This window comes from Nilaparvata lugens, chromosome 2 (assembly GCF_014356525.2).
Source record: "Nilaparvata lugens isolate BPH chromosome 2, ASM1435652v1, whole genome shotgun sequence".
Taxonomy (NCBI): domain Eukaryota; kingdom Metazoa; phylum Arthropoda; class Insecta; order Hemiptera; family Delphacidae; genus Nilaparvata; species Nilaparvata lugens.
This window is the reverse complement of record NC_052505.1, coordinates 65,489,068-65,512,258: the sequence shown is the minus strand read 5'-3', so window position 1 is coordinate 65,512,258 and position 23,191 is coordinate 65,489,068. Positions and strand designations below refer to the sequence as shown.

The following is a 23,191-nucleotide window of genomic DNA, read 5'->3' as shown; positions in this document are numbered from 1 at the left end:
CTCATTTGAATCCAGCCCTAGAATCTAAACTCTGAAGTAATCAATCTTTCACAACTCTCACCTCTACCGATACCCCGAATCCACCTTTTAATTGCTATTTTGAATGCAGATGTTTTATAGTTAATGAAGTCTGTTGCAGCTATAGGTAAGTTTTTTAACAGGACATGGGCTATGTAGTATGCATTAGTAGTGAAGATGGTTTTATTTACCCTTGGCATTTGGATATTGTTATGAATTACTCTCCTTGTTGTATAATTATGAGTGACAGTATTAAATATGTCAGAATAGTTTTTGAATATGTATGTTGCCAAAGCTCTAATGTATAATTGCCTGACATCAAGCATCTCCATCTCCGCGAAAACCGCCTCAGTCGAGTAGTCCCAACGCCTCCCAAGTGCAGCCTTTAGAATTAGATTTTGTGTAATGAATAGAGGATTGATTCAAAATAGATCTGAATCCTCCTCCATAAGCTAGGATCCCTCCTTCAATAATTAATTGAACAAATGCGTAATAAATTGTTAGGATTTCGTTCTTGTTCAAATATTCTCTAAGTTTCCTAAAAACATAAATAATTTTTCTTAGTCTGCTGTTCTGATAAGCAACGTGTGCAGACCAGTTGAATCTATTATCAATAATCACACCTAGATATTTATAAGAGTCTACCCTTGCAATTGACTCACAGTTACAAGAGGTATTGTTAAAGATATATATGTTCGATATGTTATGGATATGCATCTTTAAGTTATGAATAATCAATATTTAAAAGATTTTTTTTTATTTTTCTAAGCTTCATTGTAGGCTTTGTATACTGATCATGTTTTGTCCAGTTTGTCTTTGATTGGAAAAGTAAATGATTTATTAAGAATAGGATAAAGATTCATAAAAAATATTAGTTCTAAGAATTTTCTAGAAAGAATGATTGTTAATGTTGTTTAGGAAGATACCTCGAGTAAAAAATGTGAAATGGTTCCGAGGAACAATTGCTGGGAATAAATGTTATATCTTCCAAGATTGTTTCTTTATTATTTTTCTAGATATTCTATCTAGATTTAAATAGAAAAAATAGCCTGAACCTATTTAATGCTAGGAGCCACTTGCTTTGTTCAAATTTACTTTCAATATATTGCTGATAAATTGAATTATGATTGTCATTCGAATGATGTGACTAAGGGTGTATTCATTTTGTCATGTATTTCAACTTTTCATTACTTGTGCTTATCTAAAATTATCGAAACATTTCTAATAATATCATTGATTTGATTTGCTTTGTTGTGTGGCTAAAATTTTTACACATTAAAACATGCATATAGTTCAAGAAACACTTGAATTAGCAGAGATTTCATCTCCTTGTCTTTGCTACGGAAACATTTTTTGTCCAATAGATTTTCAGCTATAGTGCCACAACCCATGCCACAAATGCGAGCGAAACCACATGAATGCAACCACATCTTGCCAATTACCACAGACACTCAACACGATGTGCTGCCACCGTCACAACGTGGATCGTCAGAAAATCCTTACTTATAATAATAACAATTTATAATTCATTTATTCACACGCAAATACAATCCAGCATTTATGAAGCATTTTCCCACATCGTCCATGTCCTGTTCTGATTCGATTCAAAGCAGACCAATTGTTTCTCAGGCAATTAACACCCTCAGGCTGCTTAGTTGGCTCTTGTATAATACTCCTATGATCATGGTTTCCATTCATCCAATCCTCCATGCAAACGGCTTGTCCATTGTGCTCCAATTGACTCATAATTTTTCCCAACCTTCTACCAGGTTTTCTAGATTTAAGTCTTTCCTGTCCTTGATTTCTCACGTAGTTGTGGATGGGAAGCAGTGGATTGGACTTAATTGTTTCCCATAATTTGTGGAGTGAAATTTTTCGTCGAATATCTGGTGGCATAATGTTGCTCAGGACTGGGAGTGATTTTAGAGGTGTAGATTGAACCGCTCCACTACATTTGAATTATCATGACATTGTTCAATTGCCTATCAACAAAGTGAGAGCTATTCAGTCAGGTAAAAGCACAAACTGCTGCTGTTGAGTGTAACAATGCAAGAGCTGAAGTTCTCAATGTCGTTGCATCTGCTAACCATGATGTGCCTGCAAGTTTATGGATTATATTAATCCTTGTTTTAAACATTGCTGCAACGCATTCTAGATGCCTCCTGTGGGTTAGAGAGCAATCCAGTGTTACTAAGATATCATTTAAAAGCATAAACCTAACCTCCCTAACTGTTCCTTTCACCTCTAAAATATAATTAAACAGAACCTTTCAGGTTATGTTTATCTAATTTTATAATCAAGAAGACAATATGAAAGACATAGGCTAGCCAATTTGAGGAACTTCCGTAGCTCGATATTAGTGACTGTTGAAATGAACTGTAAAATATATCTTTTAGAAATAGGGTCACTGAAGTTTTATTTGAATTAAACTTGAAGTTGCGTTGAACTTAAATTTCACTCTTTATAGTATGAACTCCACTGTAGTCTACTGGATTGGTCATGAAGAAGAAGAAAACTGGAAAGGAAATTTCCCATAACAAATAATACATGAAGTAATTTATCTCATGGTGATTATAAATTCTATTATTTTTATTAATTTTGTAACTATTATAATTACAACAATTTTGTATGTTTTGTTGTAGGCTTTGGAGAAGAGAATGGGACCAATGGAAGATGAAGACAAGAGTAGATGCGAAGCGATTCTAAGTCATGCTAATGTGAGTAACACTTTCTCAAAATAGAAACAAATTGAATCCGTTTTTGTCTTGCTTGAATTGATTTTGCTTGAATCAAGAATAGAAAACTATAACTGAATAGCTTTCAATCGAAAGTTCACCAATCATAGTATGTCTGGGCCAAAGACTATCAGATGCAGAACTAGCGGGCTTGAAATGGCAGCAATTGAAGGTCGACCCTTACAGGGAATAGGATAGTCTCGACAACTTGAACTTCATGACATAAGCATTTTATGTTTATATGTGTAGCTCCATTTCATTATCAGGGATATTGTTGTAATGAATATTCATTTGAAGTTGTTTCCTTTTAAACTACATCTTTTAATATTCTCAATCTCGTGTATAACTTGTTGGAGATTTGGCTAATGAATATGACTTACATCACTAACGTTCAAAATTTTGTGATAAAAAATGTTATGATCCAGTTACATTCATTATAACAATTTCACATGCGTTCAGATTAATTTATTAATGCTTTGACCCATTTTCAGATTATGTTAGAACAAGTTAAACACACCATTGTACTCCTTCAAATTGCCAAGGTATGTATACAGTTACAGTTATCACTCGATAATTCATTTCTCACTCATTTTTATTCTTAGTGATGTACAAAACATTCTTACAATTAAATTTAATTTTAACTAAATTGATAATGATGTTTGAAACAAATCAATTTCTAGTTTCATGTAATTTGGACGAAGTGCCTGTTTGAGGTTGAAAATTCTATTGAATTTGATGTTGTTTTTCATAATTTATTGAAATATCAGACTTTCAATGTTGTGTTAAATCCTAAAAAAACGACGGAGGACTGAGCCATTTTCGTTGATAAAAGAAAACGATCTGTATAATGGCTCAAATAATATGTGTTGAAAATTTGAATTTGATGGAAAGCATTCGAAAGTTATCGTCGAATTGAACAAACTCAAAAACAGGCTACTTTAAAGTTAGGAAATCGCTCGTTCAAATAAATCGTCATGGAAGTATGTGGTGTGTATCGCAAATCACAATTCAGTTTGATCATAATTTCAGAAAAAGTTAAATTCCATTACAAAAAAAGATTAAAAAATAAGATAATTTTAACTTGAATTTTTTTCATGATTTTTAATATTTTTATAAACTTATTTCACTGAAATATAATTTGCTACTATGCAATGCTTCAAAACTAGTTCACCACTTTGAAAAACAAACTTAAAAAAGCAAACTATTTTACTTGACAATCCAAATAATTCCAACTACTCTGAAACTGTGTCTTACTTTATTTTAGTTTCCATTAGATGGGGCAAGTTTGTGTTTAAAAAAAAATGTTTTTAAATTTCAGAATACAGCATATCCAGTCAATGGTACTTACAATCCCTCTTCCGTTGCTGATTCTGAAAAAGATTCTCCAACTGGTGAGTACTGTATTCCAAATATATTCTTATTTGAAACAAAATTTCACTCCTTATATCCTATTTATTTAGAATATGATCTTACTAAACGTATATAGCTTCGTTGAATACCGATAAATCGTGCTAAAGTAAGATTCACTTCACATTGTCAGCATTCTTTAAAAATAATATCAATGATTCTTATTCAACCAATGCTTCCAAGTGAATAGTACTATAGTGAGATCCACGTATTATGGCAGTGTACGATTTACAATACTTTTGCTGTCCTTTTCTATCATACAACAAAACAGATAGCGCTATCTCTCTCTAGCTTTGCAATGATGTCTGTTTGCCAGAATATTTTATTTTTACTTTTGACAGTGGCTGTACAAAAAGTAAACAAACAATTCTCAGCCGCCATTTTTTTCTTCATTCTATCAAAATAGTCGAGTACACATGTCGTATAATTGATTTAAAATGTATTTTTGAAACTATGAAATAATTTTTAGACATTACCGTATGAGAAACACAAATTAAAATACCTGAAATGACATTTTAAAAGTTGATAACTAATCATCCTAGACTTCATCCACGCTTCAATTAGACCTACTCGTACCGGTATAAAATAATATTGAAAGGTTATTTTAGAATTATTTCCATTGAACTTACTTATTTTAAATAGGATTTCTATTTTTCTAAAAATAAATTGGAATAAAATGCCTACCAAATAACTTAATTTCTGTTGTTTTGAAATTCAGATTGTTGCATCACATCTTTTTAAATTAGCCGCCATTTCAGGTTTGTATAAAAATAAAAATCTAATCTCAGTTATGAAAGCAAATTTTTGAATCAAATTATGAAAAATATATTTTCTTGGTTAATTTGACATTAAATTGATTATTTTATCAAGGAAATGATAATTATTATTAGATTAAATTTACGGGATGAATTGAGTAACAGCTGTGTACACTCAGTGGCAAAATGGAGAAACTTGGCAACGTTTTTCTCCTATCTTTCTTCACTGCCATTATAACGTGGACCTCACTATATAGACATATTCTCGAATCGATGAAGCGCAAAGTTATGTTTTTCTACGGAAAATAATTTTCTGTAGAGGAAAATTATGCAGGCTACCTTTATTTCCATAAGGACAGCAGAATGAATTTACGCACAGATATGAGCCTAGCAAGCTAAGCGCACCTTGTGTGAGACTCTATTCCCTATTGAGCGCCCAGCCATGTATTAGGAGGCGTTCGACATTGCCGTGCTTCCTAGGCACAGTCACTCTCAACACTGGAAGCATACCCACTAAACTGCCTTGTATTCTCTAAAAGTAAAACTGGTGTTCAGAGAGAAATAATTGCTTCAGTTTATTTACTCATGGAGTCTGCATTCCCTTACCTTAGTGAGTCACCGTGGAGAAAAAATGACTTTCCTTCTCATAAGACTGAGCTCAAGGCATTCGGAAACCTTCCTTTGGTGACCCTTCCACGATCCTTTCCCTACCATACACTTGTAAACAAATCTACAGATTCTAATAAATTATAAAATAAAAATTGAATAACTTTCAATAATATTGAAACCCATTCCCAGCTATACAGATTATCTGAAGTTAACTTACTGTAAATATTCATGTTTGATCTGTTTTCATGTTGATCTCCTGTCTAAATTCTTATAAATACATTTTTTCATCAAATGCTAAATTTTTCAATTACCTAACTCCATGTTTTTTTTGTGACAGGTATCTCAGGTGACGAGCCTAGCATTGAATTAGCAGCAGAGTGCTCAGAAGCTAGAATACGACAGCTAATGCCTGTTTACAATACTGGTGAGATATATATATTTTCAAAGACTTGTTGTAGAAGTTGTAGTCAATTATTTTTATTTATTGGTTGGTTAGGAAATTTAGTAATTTTATCTGTAACTGCTATTAATAGCTGGTGACCTATTTTATTCCACATTTCGTATCATATTTATTCCACATTAAGTATGATATCAAATGTTGAATGGCATTTATGTTATTTTCAATCTTTTCTCTCGATATCGATTTTTACCAAAAGCTCTTACAACATTTCTTCACTCGTTTATTTCTGACTGCAATGTACACATTTCTTAAAGCAGTTATTTTGTCTATAAATACTTGATGTAGCCTACAACTAATGCACCACGCTTTTGGAAACTTTTTACTCATCTCATTTTCCAAAGTATTTTGATTTGTATACTGTCAAGCTACCAAAATGGAACAATTTCAGAGGAAAAACTTTCTCTTATTATTTTTGATTTTGAGCTATGAGCGCCTATCAAATTTGATATCTAAAGGGAGAGATCCATTTCCGAATTGGTAGCAAATGAATTGATAAAAGATGCATTCTTCTAAATATTGTTAATATCATGACATATTCGATTCTTCACAATAATAATGCTAGGGAAATTTATTGAAGTTTTAAAAATAACACAAATTGGGTTACTTTTTCAAAATTAATAAAGACATATTGTTAGGAAATTGCAGTTTGCTTGAAACTCCTGTTGTCAGATTAGTTATTGTGTTCGGGAAAGACAATTTTGCTTTAGTATTATTTAAAAAAACTGTAGTAACTCTAAATTTTCAAAATTTTTTCAGTTAAAAAATATATAACTATTTATTCATATTTTATAATACACAAATCAAATACATGATCAGAAAAGGACTAACACGCCTAGACCAAGACTGTTCCGACATTTCCGAATTTTGATGTCTCCGACATTTCCGAAGTATGTCTAAACTTAAATATTGGAATAAATGAATGACAAATATGTTTTTTTGCAGTAATGGAGCCCCACCACAGCGGTCTCCTACCCAACCTGACCGTTCCAGACACGTCCTACTCGAGTTCCGAAGAAGAAGACTTCTACGACTGCAACGACAACAGTGAACTCAACACACCCACCAACACTGTGCCTCCGCGTAGGTGAGTCACTAACAATCTTATTGTTGATTCATCCTTCTATGAACTTTAACAATATTATCTGTAACTGCTATTAATAGCTGGTGACCTATTTTATTCCACATTTCGTATCATATTTATTCCACATTAAGTATGATATCAAATGTTGAATGGCATTTATGTTATTTTCAATCTTTTCTCTCGATATCGATTTTTACCAAAAGCTCTTACAACATTTCTTCACTCGTTTATTTCTGACTGCAATGTACACATTTCTTAAAGCAGTTATTTTGTCTATAAATACTTGATGTAGCCTACAACTAATGCACCACGCTTTTGGAAACTTTTTACTCATCTCATTTTCCAAAGTATTTTGATTTGTATACTGTCAAGCTACGAAAATGGAACAATTTCAGAGGAAAAACTTTCTCTTATTATTTTTGATTTTGAGCTATGAGCGCCTATCAAATTTGATATCTAAAGGGAGAGATCCATTTCCGAATTGGTAGCAAATGAATTGATAAAAGATGCATTCTTCTAAATATTGTTAATATCATGACATATTCGATTCTTCACAATAATAATGCTAGGGAAATTTATTGAAGTTTTAAAAATAACACAAATTGGGTTACTTTTTCAAAATTAATAAAGACATATTGTTAGGAAATTGCAGTTTGCTTGAAACTCCTGTTGTCAGATTAGTTATTGTGTTCGGGAAAGACAATTTTGCTTTAGTATTATTTAAAAAAACTGTAGTAACTCTAAATTTTCAAAATTTTTTCAGTTAAAAAATATATAACTATTTATTCATATTTTATAATACACAAATCAAATACATGATCAGAAAAGGACTAACACGCCTAGACCAAGACTGTTCCGACATTTCCGAATTTTGATGTCTCCGACATTTCCGAAGTATGTCTAAAACTTAAATATTGGAATAAATGAATGACAAATATGTTTTTTTGCAGTAATGGAGCCCCACCACAGCGGTCTCCTACCCAACCTGACCGTTCCAGACACGTCCTACTCGAGTTCCGAAGAAGAAGACTTCTACGACTGCAACGACAACAGTGAACTCAACACACCCACCAACACTGTGCCTCCGCGTAGGTGAGTCACTAACAATCTTATTGTTGATTCATCCTTCTATGAACTTTAACAATATTGGATCTTATCAGTATCTTCACAAGAAACCAATTCCGATTCGTATGTATATTTATTATTAATTTAATGGTATGTGTATTGGAATTGAACTCCAAGACCCAAAAGATTGGGAGAAGAATTCCGTCGAACTCTCAACTTTTAATTATCTTTCATATTACCTACCTTGTTTTGCCACAAGAAAATTGTATAAAGTACCAGATAAATTATGTAGTACAATATTTCCATGTTTTGCAACAAGAAACGTTCATAATATTATACCAGACAAATACCAATTGCATAATATTTTAGAATAATTCCATTTTTCGCCACAAGAGACCCATTATACCAGATAGATTCCATGTTTCCATGTGTGCCACTACGTTGCAATACTATCATGTGATCATGTCGGGGCACCGAGCTTCGCTCGTTATTTATTTATAAACTATTGATAAACAGAACACAATTCTTTAAAATGATTTGGGAAGGACTAACAGGCACAGCCCAAAACTGTTTCTTCCTCGAATTTTGATTTATACACTAATAGTCCAGAAAGAAGGTTATGTTCCATACACTTGAATTCAGGTTCAATTTTCAGTCCAAACATTTAAAAACAAAAAAGTTCCCTAGATTGTTCACAAACCAAATTAAATAACAAAATAACACTTATTAATCACTTGAAATCGTCAAATAATAATGATTAACTTTGAAAATTATGATATACTCTAGTTTAGAATGATTATCATGTCATGTCAACAAATCAGATTATTTTGATCAAGTCGATTAACATTTCTACATAATATTTCTCGCTGATTGATTACACAGCTGGAAATAATTCTGTTTCTCTCCCACACACGCATCTGTTTCAACAGACGACGAAATTATCATCTGTTTATCTAAGGATTAATAATTGTTATCCTTTTCATGTCCTTCAGCGAGTTTCCCCAGGGATGAGACCTAGTGAAATCGAATTTTTATATCATAAACCTACTATGTTCCAAATGTCGTGAAAATCGTTAGAGCCGTTTTCGAGATCCGATGGACACAAATAACCAGATATAAATAAATATAAATAACCAATATAAAAATATATACAGAAATTGCTCGGTTAATATAATAGGATAATATTTATGAAGACTAGAACAAGCAGAGTTAAAACTTTGATATACCAAATCACCAAAGATACACCAGATGTCGAAGAATAAATTGTGTGCCAATTTGGAAAAGGTTTGGATGTTTTAAATGGCAGATTTTGATCATATTAGTCGTTGAAACTATTTTTAAGTTGAAATTTGTTTTGTAAAGAGAATCGTTCAATCTAGAAATGTGACTCACGCATTTGAAATGTTGTATAAATGTGGAATTGGAAACAGCTTTTGTCTAGTCTATTGTGTCTTAGAAATGTGAGTTTTAAAAATTGCATATTCCAAAGAATTTGATAGGTTGAGAAATAGAAGATTCTCTTATTGAGGGTCAAACCATCTTCGTAAAGTTCTACTCTCTGTGAAAAATGAACCAAAACTGAGCAACGACAAAAGAAAAGACTCAAAGGCTATATGTTATCTTACCTTCCAAAAGAAGCAAAGGACTTTTATTTGTACTTGATTAATGAGTAACAGATTTAGTAAACATGCTATTCTTATTTAATAAATTGTATCCTCATTTTCTCATTATTGGTCTTATTTTTTTCACTTGAAACATCATTTCATTGAATATAGAATGCTACTAATAGAGTAATTCACGTTGTTGCACTGAAAACAATCTAGTCAGACTGATCCTTGGACTTGGAACGTTCTCATTTGATTATTATTTTAAAATAGTACAGGTAGGAACAGAGCTTGGATAAAACCACCTCTTCATTACATGGGCATAGAAGAAGCAAAGAAGCATACAAAAAAAAATAAATAAAATTATTGTTAAGAATGAGTAAGTATAAAGAGCTTATTTGTGTCTCCTAAGAAATTAATTTTTGGCACTTGGAACGTTTGGAACTTCCACTCTCCATAAACAGAAGAGATACTTATAATCGTTAATGTGTGCTAGAGGAATTGACATAGGATTGGGATTCGAAGGCTTCTTTGGATTTAACTTCGAAATGCATAATTCTTATAATATCTCCTGATCCTTAATTATTATTACTCATCAAAATTCAACCTGACTCATTCTTAGCAATAAAATATTCATATTAATTGTTTTCATAAATACAGTACGATGTTCTCATAAGCTTATTAAAAATTACATTTTTTATAATTCCTTTATTTTCTAAACATTATTGCGTTCATTGGCTTCGAAATGATGTTGAAACATTCTTGCAGCAAAATTCGTATATCACATTTTTTGTCAAAGGATTGAGAAGTTCCAGTTTTTAAAAAATGATATCATTCTAGATCTCTCTATTTTTAATGTTATAATAATCACGCAAAAGCAAAATTATTGAAAAACATTAAAATAAATATTTAAATAAAAAGACTAAGAAATTGTCAAAACCAAAGATTTTATTAAAAGTAGAAAAACCTGTTCCGGTTGTTCTGCCATTGGCCTAGACTCTCTTCTCCCACTTGACAGTGCATAGAATAGAAACGTCACAAAATGACGGTTAAAGCAGCAGACCCGCCATGATAACCAAATTTATTTACTGTACAAAATAAAACAAATATGTAATTACAAAAACTATTGATTAATGTATGCTAACAAAGTTATGATAAAACTAGATTGGGGTGTTGTATTGGTTGAAATGAATCTGGTCATTTAAACTATACTGGGAATTTTCCTTAATTACTCTTGTTATTTCTAAAGCCTCTAGAATATTCAAAGATCTGCCTTTGTTATTAACATGCAGAAACTCAACATTCTCCTCAACTTTGAAATTGTGATTATTTGTTATAAAATTTATATATATTTACTGGTTTCTGTGACCCAAACTAAATGTTTATGTTGCTCCTTTATGATGAAGCAATCAACTTGGAATAGATCTATGAAATTGAATATAGAACATCAGAAATCTGATTAATGGAAAATAAGAAGCTCCTGGATCTTGATGCAGGAATAGGCGCCCTTAACTAGACGTTGATGTCGTTGATTGTATGTTTGAATACAGTATAAGATAATCCCTAGTTAACCCCTAGTTTGTGAAACCCTTTACTACCTATATTATTAAAATTTAAATTAAAAAGAGATACTCACCTAAATTATCTAAATTAAAGTGAGATTCTCTAACCTGTAGCCTATTATTAGATTTAAATTTAAAAGGCCCCAAAATCTCTTTTCTTAAATATTCAGGCGTTTATTGAGCAGTATGGGCTTTAGATGAACTGTACAAGATTTAAATGAAAGTTCATATACAGACTGTTTGTGGATCTACCTTGCACTGTGTGCAAACTACTTGCACGATTTGAAAGGTGACATCTGTTTGCATGTGCATTATTCACTTCAGCACAGAGAAGTTCAAGTTTGGCACACGGCTTCCAAGTGTGCGTGAAGGGTCACATCTGTTTGCATGATTTACATTATAAACCTCAGTTTGACACTGGTCTACTGTCCCTTCATCTACCATCTACCAACAAGGGAGTCCCTAATTTAATTGAACCGCAAATTGCAACGTCACACACTTCAGGCTGTGACGTCATCACTGTGACGGCGGTAGCGATTGCTGGTTGTGCGCATGTGTGAGGGTTTTGTTTTGTGGTGGTAAGGGGGGAAAGCATCGCATCGGAACTGCTTGAGAAAATCTGCGTCAGTCTTGCATCGCTCGCGCTAGCGTACGGTTTTCTCTGTCGCTCCGTGTAAAGTGTGCTGTTTATTTAAAGCGTGTGAAGCTTTATATGTGAATAAATTTCTACATATTTTTTTGCTGTGTTTAAAGCGTCTCATCAAATATTGTTTATCGGTTGTCATGGATACGTAGCTCAAGGTTCACCTCTTGCTAAATCAAATACTTATTGATTCAATTTTGTGTCTTTGTTTTGATAAGAAATATTCAAGGTACAACAACTAAGAGAGCAGCTTCTTTAGTAGTAACAGCCACGCTTGTGGTTGTCTTTAGTAGGGAAAAATTATTATGAAGTGGTTCTCCAATAACACGTACGTGAGTTAGGATTTGTTTATTTTTTTAGTTTGCTTATTTTGGAGTAATTTTTGTTTTATAGGTTACTGCATTGTTTGGTTGTTTTGCATAATTCTTTACTGGGAGATAACCTAAAAAATCTGGATAACCTTGAGGTCTTGAGGGAGCTGAAGTATAAACCAAATTGTAAAATTTGTTTCAAGTAGAGTTGTTGTTGAGAATATTTGTACCCTTGTACTGAAAATATTTAAATTTATTTAACATATCAATGTAAGAAATATTGATTTTGCAATACAGTTCCCTATTTGAGATTGTCTACCATTGGTAATATAATGTACTTTAAACCACATCCTTTTACCTTACTACATTCGCTTACTTACTATTTATTATTCTAAAAAATATGCATAGTAGGCCTACATTTATTTTTAAACCTTATATTAACCTAGAAAGTAGTATGTATAGACTACTTAATACATTTATTTATGTAATATTTTTTTATCAATTCTATTCTAATTTTTAATCACGGTATAATTTTTTTAGAACAGTATTGATTTTTCTTGCATTTAAGTGTGAATGATTAAATAGAAAGTAAAATTAATATTCTTATAGATATTCAAGATAAGATATCTAAGATAATAGTAACTTCCGTCTAACCATTGTTTCTCGAATTATTCTGTCAAGATTAATATTTAGTCCATCTGAAAAAATAATAGACCGATTATGCCCTGAACTGTCTCTCTTTTAATTTATACCTAAGTTGAATATTCTTATTTAGGAAAAAAATAACTCGGTATTATATTTGTCAAATGGGCATTTGTAATTGAGTTTATGTAGAGCTGTATAGTATTTACTTGTGGCCAAAGTCTAAAACAATAAAATCCACAATAATTGACGACGACCTAATTTGTTGGCTTATCTGACGGCCGCGTCTGGGGTCTGGCCTTGTTGTGTCCGTTTCTATTAACCGATGTAAAACTATAAACTTGTTTGAAAGTCTTCACTGCGTTTTCTAACTCTAAAGTTTCTTGGAGACAAATACTAATTGCCACATATTTTATTCATTATTCATAATTGTATGCTATGAGTAAGTACACTGTACACTACATCCTTGCGTACTTGATGCTCTTATAATACATATAATACGAGGTACAGCTTGGGCGTTTAAGATATTCTTTCTAATGAATATCTGCTGTGCAGAAAGAAAATAACATTGCTTCTCATGGAAATATTCACCCATTTGCAGTCAATGTGTTGACACTCTCATAAGAACCAATGGTATACTCAATTTTATATAAGAGATTATCTCTGATTAATTTTTTGCGGGGCCTCATCTACTTAATTCCCGAATTTGGTTTTTGTTTGATTGAAGGTAGATAATGAATCATTCTTATGATCATGGATAATAAATATAGATAGTTATGGTTGATTCTATGATAAAATAATAATGAAACGCAAATGTATCATATTTATGGTATTCCAAGATACAAAACAATAAACCATACAAAATCTGTGAAAGTTAATTATCTCAAGTAGAATCGGTGAGAATGTTGATCGAAGTGTGTGCATTTGTAGGACATACATATATTATTCAACGTTGTATTCATTTGAGATTCGAGACCTATATGTTGCAATGATGATTCGTTGCTATCTTGTCTTACCGGTTTCTTCGTCAAGGTTTGGATCTTTTTTTGAAGTGAAATATCAGATTTCAGCATGTTACTTACGATGCGCCTATTTGAAGGTTTTCAAAACATTGGCAGCCTTTGATATAAAGGCGAGATAATACTTTTTTACATTATATCATTTACTTTCCAACAACATTTTTGAAATTCACGTTTATGAAATTCGACTCGAAACATGAATAATGAATTATTATACTTCCTCACTTGTAGTATAAGACTCAAATACATTATCGTATGTAATCCCTCTTACATAGGTTACAGACTCATTGATTTACGAATCATAATGCCTTCAAGTACAGAATTGAATTTCACTGGCTGTAAGTATCTGCCATGTAAGAGTTTCTGCTGATCTTTCTATTAGTTGATTGTTGAACGTTTAGTTGCTTTTGATGTCGAAGTACACCAGCCGTCTCTTCTAAGAAAAATAAACTTGATTGGTCAAGTGCCCTAACAAAAACAAACCATGGACCGAGTGCAGTATCTGCTGTTGTCGTGTGTGTGTATGTTTGAGTTTGTGCCAAATATTATCATCTCACTTTTTCTTCTTCCTTATTTTATCGCTGTCTTTATCCCACAATTTTTTCCTTCTCAGTCCTATTGCGTCACGTCCATACTATTTTCGTCTCATGTCCCTCCAACTGGGACTGTCTGCTTGCTGTGAGGCTGGTTCATATCATATCAAACGCAATTTTATAATATTCTCAATATCAAATTTTTTATCAGTTGTTGATGAATTCTATTTCGTTGCTCAACAACAATAGTTTATATTGTTGGTATTTTTTGTATTTTTTCTCAATACCGTTGACAAATTTCTATTTTTCATGTAGCCTATTGTCTGTCCGAGTAACAGACAGATGTTATTAGCCCAAGTGTCCTATTCATTCGTATGTGTAAGGGTGGAGCCCACTCTGAATCTAGGATTGTTTGTGGGTAAATGGAAAGGATGATGGTGATGAGAGATGAGTGAGTGAAGCTAGAGCTTCAAACGGCCCATAGACGTGCAATATTATTGTAAAATATAGTACCTACTTATAACATCCTAATCTTTATTAGTTCTGTCAATGCTCTTCCACTTAGGTATGGGAAGTTTACTCAGCGGTCTTCTAATTTCGACTCAATAAATAGCGCATCTCTCATTGAATTTGATCTAACTGCCACACTTTGGCAAATTAATCAAATTTATTACAATAAACTTAATAAATTCGTCTGTAATTCATTTTCTCAATATAACTGTATGCCCTTCCGAGTTATGTCAATCCTCTTCAACAGTGTCCAGTATAAATGATATCTCTCCTAGAATCCCAAAGTTATAAATAACATATTTTTCATCAATTACTATCCAGTTGTCAGACTTTGCAAATTAATTAGACTAAAAACTAATGAAAATGGACTGTAACACTAAACGTAGTGAATGCAATATCCGTCACATTCGGCTACAGTAGTTAGTAGTAGCAGTCTATAATTGGATTGTGGAGCATTGATCCGAGTAATGTCGTTTATCTCTTCCCCCCTCCCTTTTTTCCAATGCCCCAGCCTGGTTTGCATTAATGGCACTACCAAATATTCACATTTCGCACGCGATCTCATGGCTGAAAAACACCCTGGCCATTTCGCCTGATGTATGCCACCTTGTTCGTTTGCTATTTCACTCGATTTTTGCCCTCTCGTCTTTCTCTTTCTTACCATTTTTACTCGAATTCCCCCTTCATACTCTCTCTCGCTCTTTACCACAGTTCCTGTCTCATTACTCCTCTTTAGTCGGCTTTTATCTTCTACCATGTTTAATCACTCGTCTGCTCTTTTTCTCCCGTTCTTTATCATCGCCTTTATTCTCTTCTGACTAGTATCTCTCCGTACCATTTGTTTTTTCTGTCTCTATATATTTTCCAATTAATTTTCTTTTTTACCAATTTTTAACTGATATCTCTCTCACTTTCTCCTTGATCGAACCTCTTCATGTCTCTTTATTTTAGGGTCGAGAAATATCTCTTAGAGAGTTAAGTGAGAGAGAGGGCTGGCTGCGCCCTAACTTCGCCCTCCAGGTTAAATTAAATTCAGTCTATATCTATCTGTCTTTCCACAGTTATTCATTTATTTAGAATGCTATTCTCTTTTGTACATTTATTTTGTTTTTCATAGCAACCTTTCTGACTTCCACTATCCTTCACTGTTCTTTTTATCCTGTTTTGTCACCCTCAAATCTCCTCAAATTGAATCTTCTCGTCTCTCCTTCATCATATTTCATTATTTTCGTTTTCTACGTTTATCCTCCCTCACTAAGCTTACTCCTGTCTCTCACTCTTTGTCCGCCATTCACATTTCCAATCCGGGGTTTCCTTCCTCACTTATCTCTGTCACTCTCTCTTTCGATCACTTTGTCTTTTTTATATCTTCCCTTTTCTATCTTTCGCTTTCCGGCCTTCGTCCTTATTCTGCAGCTTTATTTCTCTTACATCTTTCCCTTTTTCTTCAACCCTATTCCTTCTTTCCACTCTCCAGCATCACATCTTCTTCGCCCACTTTCTCTTTCATTCTATTTTTCTAAATATCTCTCTCCCTCTCTCCACACTCTGTAATCTCGTTTTCACTTTATATTTTCTCCAACCCTATTTATCCTTTATCTCTCATTCTCACACTTACTGACATCTCTCTGTCCCATGTGCACCTCTCTCATTCTCACTCTTACCCCGATCTTTTCTTTCTCGCTCTCTCTCTCTTTCTACTCTCTTATTATTCAATTCAATTATCTCTCTGTCTCTTTATAACCTTACTCTGAGCATCAGCTATCTCACTCACCCATCTCTCCTATGCATTCCATCAACAACAATATAATGACAATTTCCGTGCAGCACAGTTCAGCTAGGTGTGTGTCGATGTCGATTACAGATGCATGCAAATGTATGGAAGCATTCACATCAGGGTGAGAGCAGCCGAATGCACTGCCAATAACCAACTGAACTAGGCTCCGCTTTTCACTCTGTACTGTCAGCATTGGGTAAATGGGAAGCATTAGTGTTATTTGATAGGGAATGCTGACAATTGAGTGTGTCTCGCTATAGGCCCCGCTCACATGTTTGAATTATTTATGGCTGCACTGTAATGACGAGGCAGGTACAGTGTGAGCTGAGCGAAATGGGTCACTTTGCTAAGAAATAGATTAGCATAATATTGTCGCTAATCCCTATGGAAACCTACAGCGGCAGCTGACGGAATCAATAAGTTGTATCATAGAGAAACAATAGCATAAGTAGATATCCCATGGTATAGGGCGTTTATGTCGCAACTTCTAATGTTATCTCAAGCCTATAGTCCACGTAATTCTTTCCCGTGAAGCTTTATCACGCTGGTAGTCTCTCATATTGTGCCTTTTATACACTCTTACCCGGTCAAAACAATCGACAGTAATCAGCTTGAGATAACAGTAAAAGTTGCGACATAAACGCCCTATACCATGGGATATCTACTTAGGCTATTGTTTCTCTATGGTTGTATCCAGTTCATTTCTGTAGGCTGATTCATTTTGAAGTGTCAGCATCTGTTGAATGGGAGCATTGATGATATTCATAAGGATAATGCTGGCAGTGTGAGTTGAAGCCCACGTTACCTAAATTGTGCAAATCTGCGTACCATTTCAAGTGGCAAGGAGTCTGATGATCTGAAAAAGTTGAAATGTAATAAATGTAACGACTAGGAATTGTAATTCATTCTGCTGAAAATGTTTTTCTGCTCAAATTTCAATAAAGTAGAATTTCGATAGTTCGGACCTGTATAATTCGTAGTTAAGCAATGTATTTCCCTTCATTATTTTCCCTTAAGAAGGTCCCTTCGATAATTCGTAGTACATTTGAGCTCTAGCTAATCTTTGACCTCTATTATTCGTAGTTTTGGCTGCTAGAGCTGTACAGGGTGTTTACCAACTCCCTACCAATACTCTACTCCAGGGCATTTTCCCTGGGTAACAAACATAATATCTAAATATCATATTTAAATTGTCCGGAAGTCTTCAGTTACTCACACAGCGGCCATTTTGCTTTTTTCACTCATTTTTTTCTCTAAATAATGGTCAAACATACGAAATTGAAAAAAATTAACGAAAATTTGTTTTATGAAAAATTAGCATAATTTATTTTGTACCTTTGTCGAGTTGTTATAAATGATCTTGCAAAGTTTTAATTTCGTATGTTTAACCATTATTTAGATAAGAAAACCATTAGAGAAAAACACACTGTATAATTCGTATTTTCTGGTTTTTTCACATACATCATGGAAGGGAAAGATATTTAAAGTGTAAAATGCTACCTCTAACTTATTCTCTAGACATGAGGGAATCAAGCGAAAATTACATAGATTTCCAGACGGTATAATATTATTGTCTATTGGCAAAGTTCAGCCAGAGACAAGAAATATAGCTTATGCTTATCCTTTATCTATGGTTCAGCACAGTATTGGATGACAGCTTGAAGAATTCGTTAATCAGTTTGTGAATTGAGTTATGAGTTGTGTTGTGTGCTAGTCTACCAGAAATGAATCCCATGGGATCAACAATTTGAGTTGCGAAAAATCGAGTTAAATGGATATTTTAAAAGCAGTCTATAATTCTGAACATTTCACAACAAAAGTTTAAAAAATTTGTAAATACTATTTGAAAATTATAAATTTAAGGCTTATAATATAACTAATTTTATATTATCTATCATTTTATCCATTAATATCTATGATTGTTCATTGAATATCTATTATTCTATAATTTGAATGTTTCTTCATCTCCATCCATAGATTGCCTCGTTCTTATTCTCCTCCTCCTTCTCTTCCTTCTCAACCATAGTCTCGATAATTTGTACTCCATAATTCGTTGTAAACGCTTGGTCCCGTCAACTACGAATTATATCTACTATATTTCAGTCTACTGGGGATGTACTATTGTGTAGCAGCTGAAATTTGTTTAATAAAAATGTTGTAATAAATTGGCGCATGTGGCAATTTAAAGTTGTTTTATAAATATGAAAAAACAGAAAATTGATATACTTGGAAAGCAATATAGATAAATAGTCACAATCATTTATTTTTACCAAAACATTGGTACATTGGTCATCATTATCATCAATCTCTAAAAAACTAAATCTTGAGCATCGAGTAGCACAATTTATATAGTAAATGGATCCACCTGATTGGCAGTTGATTTACCGCCCATCAAGGTTAGAGTCTGACATTGGCCGAGACATGACACACCTTAAGGGGGCGGAGCATTCACTTCTTTGTTTCTCATAGCTGTAGGTTTTTGAAATATTGAATAGGCTACTGTGCAGTATTGTGAAAGAATATCCAGTGAGTAATTTTGGTTGATTAAGGTTATAGTGGTAATAATAGAAACAAAGAGCTAAATATTCATGAATGGCTTCTGAGCTTGAGTTTGAAAAATGTTAGTTATGAATTCTAGTCGAAACTTAACGAATATTTTTCTATACATTTTGCAAATTTTTTAAAGTTGATTATCATTAGCCCATCTCATTCTTTGAAAATCTCAATCAATGTAACGACACATGAGAGAAGTCTGTATTTATGGTAGTTATAACATACAGTTGTTTCCATTAGAGAAAAAATATTGCATGAATGATATTTTCGATGAAACATCGTAAACTAGATGGTATAATGTCATGGCTTATTGTTACAGTGATGAGATTTTCAGAGAATGAAATAATCTACTTGTAAATTTTAGTATCATGGATATTGGTAATGTTCTGGGTGAGTTAAATCCAAGATAGAGTCTTTTCACGTTCAAATTTAGATATTTGAATACAAGTAATCATGAAGCTACTGTAGTATCAAATTTTGTATTCCTTTTTGCAATATTCTTATTGAAAAGTGTCGTTTAAAATATTTTATAGGTTACAATATATCTGAACTCGGCTCATATAATTCTTTAATAGTTTTCAATCTTGAAAATCAAGTTCCAGTCTAAATTAAGTTTTAAACTCGTATTGAGTAGAGTTATAAAGTTTAAAAAATTTTATCGATCGCAATACATATTTAACTTACATAATTTGTCAAGTTTGAAACCATGTTCATTATCTTTGCTGGATTTTTCATCGTGGTAGGTGCTCTTCTATGCAGTAAAACACCATGCTCTATTTCTATTACTTTGACCTCGCTTCTGTGGAATGTACAAGTAACTTCTTTCTAGTCCCCTCCTCTTCAAACTTTTCTCTATCGCCTTGAAATGACCAAAGTTGTTCAAGGAGGAAATTGAAATTGATTTATTTATACGGCATTTCCCTGGTGTAGTGCGAATTCGTTTGAATTTATTCCACTAGAAAACTATTCTTACTGCATAGCTGATGTTGTTCTTGATGGGAGGGGAAGGTGAAGGTGTAAGAGGGGATGGTGAAAAATGTAGAGGGACGAAGAAGTAAGGGAAAAAATGGGAAAAATCTCACGCCAAGTCGACATTCTCCAAGTTTCTTGCATGTTTTGTTGTCCTATCCAATCGTATCACGCGAATCTATTATACATGTATACTTATATTTATTGTTTGAAATAGTAGTTTTCAATGAACTTCAGTAGTCACCTAGTATATTGACCAGTGTTTTCTCCTTTATTCTAGTGTATTTCTATTGGCTTTTATCATAATATATATGATTGATATCTGGGAACTATATAACATATAATGGTCGGAGCATATAAAGAAGTAAACGGTAGATATTGTTAAATTTTAATTTAAATTTTTCGATTGCATCGAAATAAATGGCAATATAGATAGCTGACTCTTTGCTGTTGACACTTGAAAAAGTTGTTTTTTTTTAATAGCCTGATCCTCATACAATTATAACTTGTATACAACTGAAAAATTATCACTCTATGTTACAACAAAATTATGTTATTAAATTCGTATCAATCGTAAAAAGTTTCTCTTATTCGAAAAAACACAGTTTTCTATTTTTGTCCGATCCACATTTGAAAGAATAAGATGTTGATGTTATTAATACCACTATATTTAAATTTGAATTGATTGTCAACATCAACTTCTTACCCTTTCAATTTTGGAGAAATACCACAAAATCTCACACCATGCAATCAAATTAGATCCACAGGACAATTACTTACTCAGGACTGCAGTTTATGAAGAAATTCCACAATATCAATTCTTATTCAAAAAATGTCTCTTATTCGATAAACTCGCTATTTTTGAAACGCGTTAAATAACTTTGTTATTTTTTAAACTCGTTAAATAATTCTTTTTATTTTTCATAGAATGAATACAGTAAATAGGTTTTCTAAGATTGATTAGCTCAATAAATTTAACATCACTGTCGACACTACACAGCATTAGTTTCTGTTCACTTTGTTGCATGCAGTCTTTATTACGCCAAATGTCACTTGAGTAAGATGAATGGATATCGTTTGATAGAGAAGAAAGGAGAGGGATGAATGAAGAGAGTATGACAGAAAATCGTTCGCCTCTGGTCTTTCGCATTCAACATGTTTTCCGGTTTTTCTTGTAACCCTCTCGTTTGTAGAAATGTCTGCTTCGAGGTCTTCCTGACGTTTGATTTGCTTTTCACGTTCTACCTCATAGATCAGATGCAGATCTGTTCTTGTGTTTGTGTTCTATTTCCTTAATTCCGTCTCTATTCAACGTTTTCTTCTCTCGCTTTTTTCTCATGAAACTAGGATTTTGTTTGCTGTAGCTAGATATCCTCATACACTTCTATTCCTTACATTTTTACTCTTTATGTGCCTTTCCTAGTTTCTCTTCTTATTATAGAACTTTCCGCAACCTTTTCAGAACATAATTTGAGAACCTTCATTCAATTTCTGTCATATTACAATTTTCCTTATTAATATTCCCATCATATTGCTCTACTCTCTTTATCAGTTGTTCTCATCCCCGATTATCATATCCGCTCACCTTTTTCCTTATACTCGTTTTCATGTAGCTTGTCCCTTTTGCTCTCCTTTTTTATTGCCCTCTCCCGTCTTTGACGTTTTTCTTTTTTGTGACCTCCTTCATGAGACCCGCACGTTTCCGCTATCTGAGTTCAACCCTTCGATTTTCGATTACATCACTAGAACGGTTTTTTATTCCTTTTCCCCTTCTACCTCGTGCTACTCAGCCTCCTACTGGACCGTTCCTCCTACTCCACCCCCAATATCTCATTCCCCGTTTACCCTTCTGCATATTCTTACTATGTTACATCCTCCTCTATCCTCGAATCTTTATTATCTATAGTCTAGATAATGTTCATCTTCTTTTGGTTGCTCCTCTCCATGTCCTCCTTCTCCCACTTTAATGCCACTTACTACAGCCATTCTATCTTCACCTTCACCCTCACATCCACCTCTTCCTTTGTATTCACTTTTTAAAAAATATTTTTTCTGTTTTTGTCTTTGGTCATACCTTTATCTTCTTTTTTCATCCTTTTTCTCTTCTTATCCTTCTTTTTCTCTTTTTAATTGTCTTTCAACTTCTCTTCTTTTTTCATTCAACTATTTTTTCTCTTTAGTTTCTTTTTAGTTATTTAATAGCTACCTCTCCTCCTTCCTCTCGCATTTTACTCTCACAATTAATTTTAATTTCCTTATTATCCTCCTCCTACTCCTGTTCCTTGTTCACCTCCTCTTTTTTTTATTCGTTCATCGTTCAACGTGTCTCTTCCTTCTTCTGTTTCAGCGATCTTCTTTCCATCTATTTGTATTTTCTCATTTTCTTCTACAACACCTTCCATTTCCATCCGTGATTCTCTCAGATCTTTCCGCTCTTTTCAACATACATTCCACTCTGTCAGTTTTCCTCTCTCTTTCTCTTACTCTTTGCTGATGCTCTTTGTGACCGGTAGCACAGTTGAGTGGAAGTGCCATGCCATGCCGGCTCACCGCGAATTTTTCACATTGGCCGCCATTTGCAATTTGCCATCGAAAGCTGTCCCTTTGCAGACGGATCACTCATCCGGAAACTTTTGCGTCCTGTCTTCTTTTCTCTCACTCTCTCTTGCAGATGTCTTCAATCTTTTTCTCACCACTTTTACTTTTTCAAGTCTTTTTTTTTATTCTCCACTGTCTCATTCATTTATACCTTTCTTCTTCCTTTTATACCAGTATTTCTTTTCTACTCCTTTAATTCACTTGATTTGCCTCTCCATTTCTACTACTCTTACTCTTCCCTATTTCTTTATCAATTTTTATTTTCCCATGTATATATTCTTCATTTTCTGCCTCGTCCACTTCTCCAATTTCTTGTTCTTTTTCTAAGTTTTCCCGTATC

At 33.2% G+C, this 23,191-nt stretch overlaps 1 protein-coding gene across 1 annotated transcript in view; it reads left to right on the top strand.

The window, feature by feature from the left end:
• The window catches only part of LOC111061927 (oxysterol-binding protein-related protein 9), a 101,574-nt gene that overhangs the window by 34,257 nt on the left and 44,126 nt on the right, over window positions 1–23,191 (top strand). Inside the window, exons 5-10 of the mRNA XM_039420151.1 lie at window positions 2,661–2,735; window positions 3,245–3,295; window positions 4,072–4,144; window positions 5,862–5,948; window positions 6,927–7,070; window positions 8,016–8,157. Coding sequence (XP_039276085.1) covers window positions 2,661–2,735; window positions 3,245–3,295; window positions 4,072–4,144; window positions 5,862–5,948; window positions 6,927–7,070; window positions 8,016–8,157 — 572 coding nt within the window. The remainder of the gene's footprint in view (window positions 1–2,660; window positions 2,736–3,244; window positions 3,296–4,071; window positions 4,145–5,861; window positions 5,949–6,926; window positions 7,071–8,015; window positions 8,158–23,191) is intronic.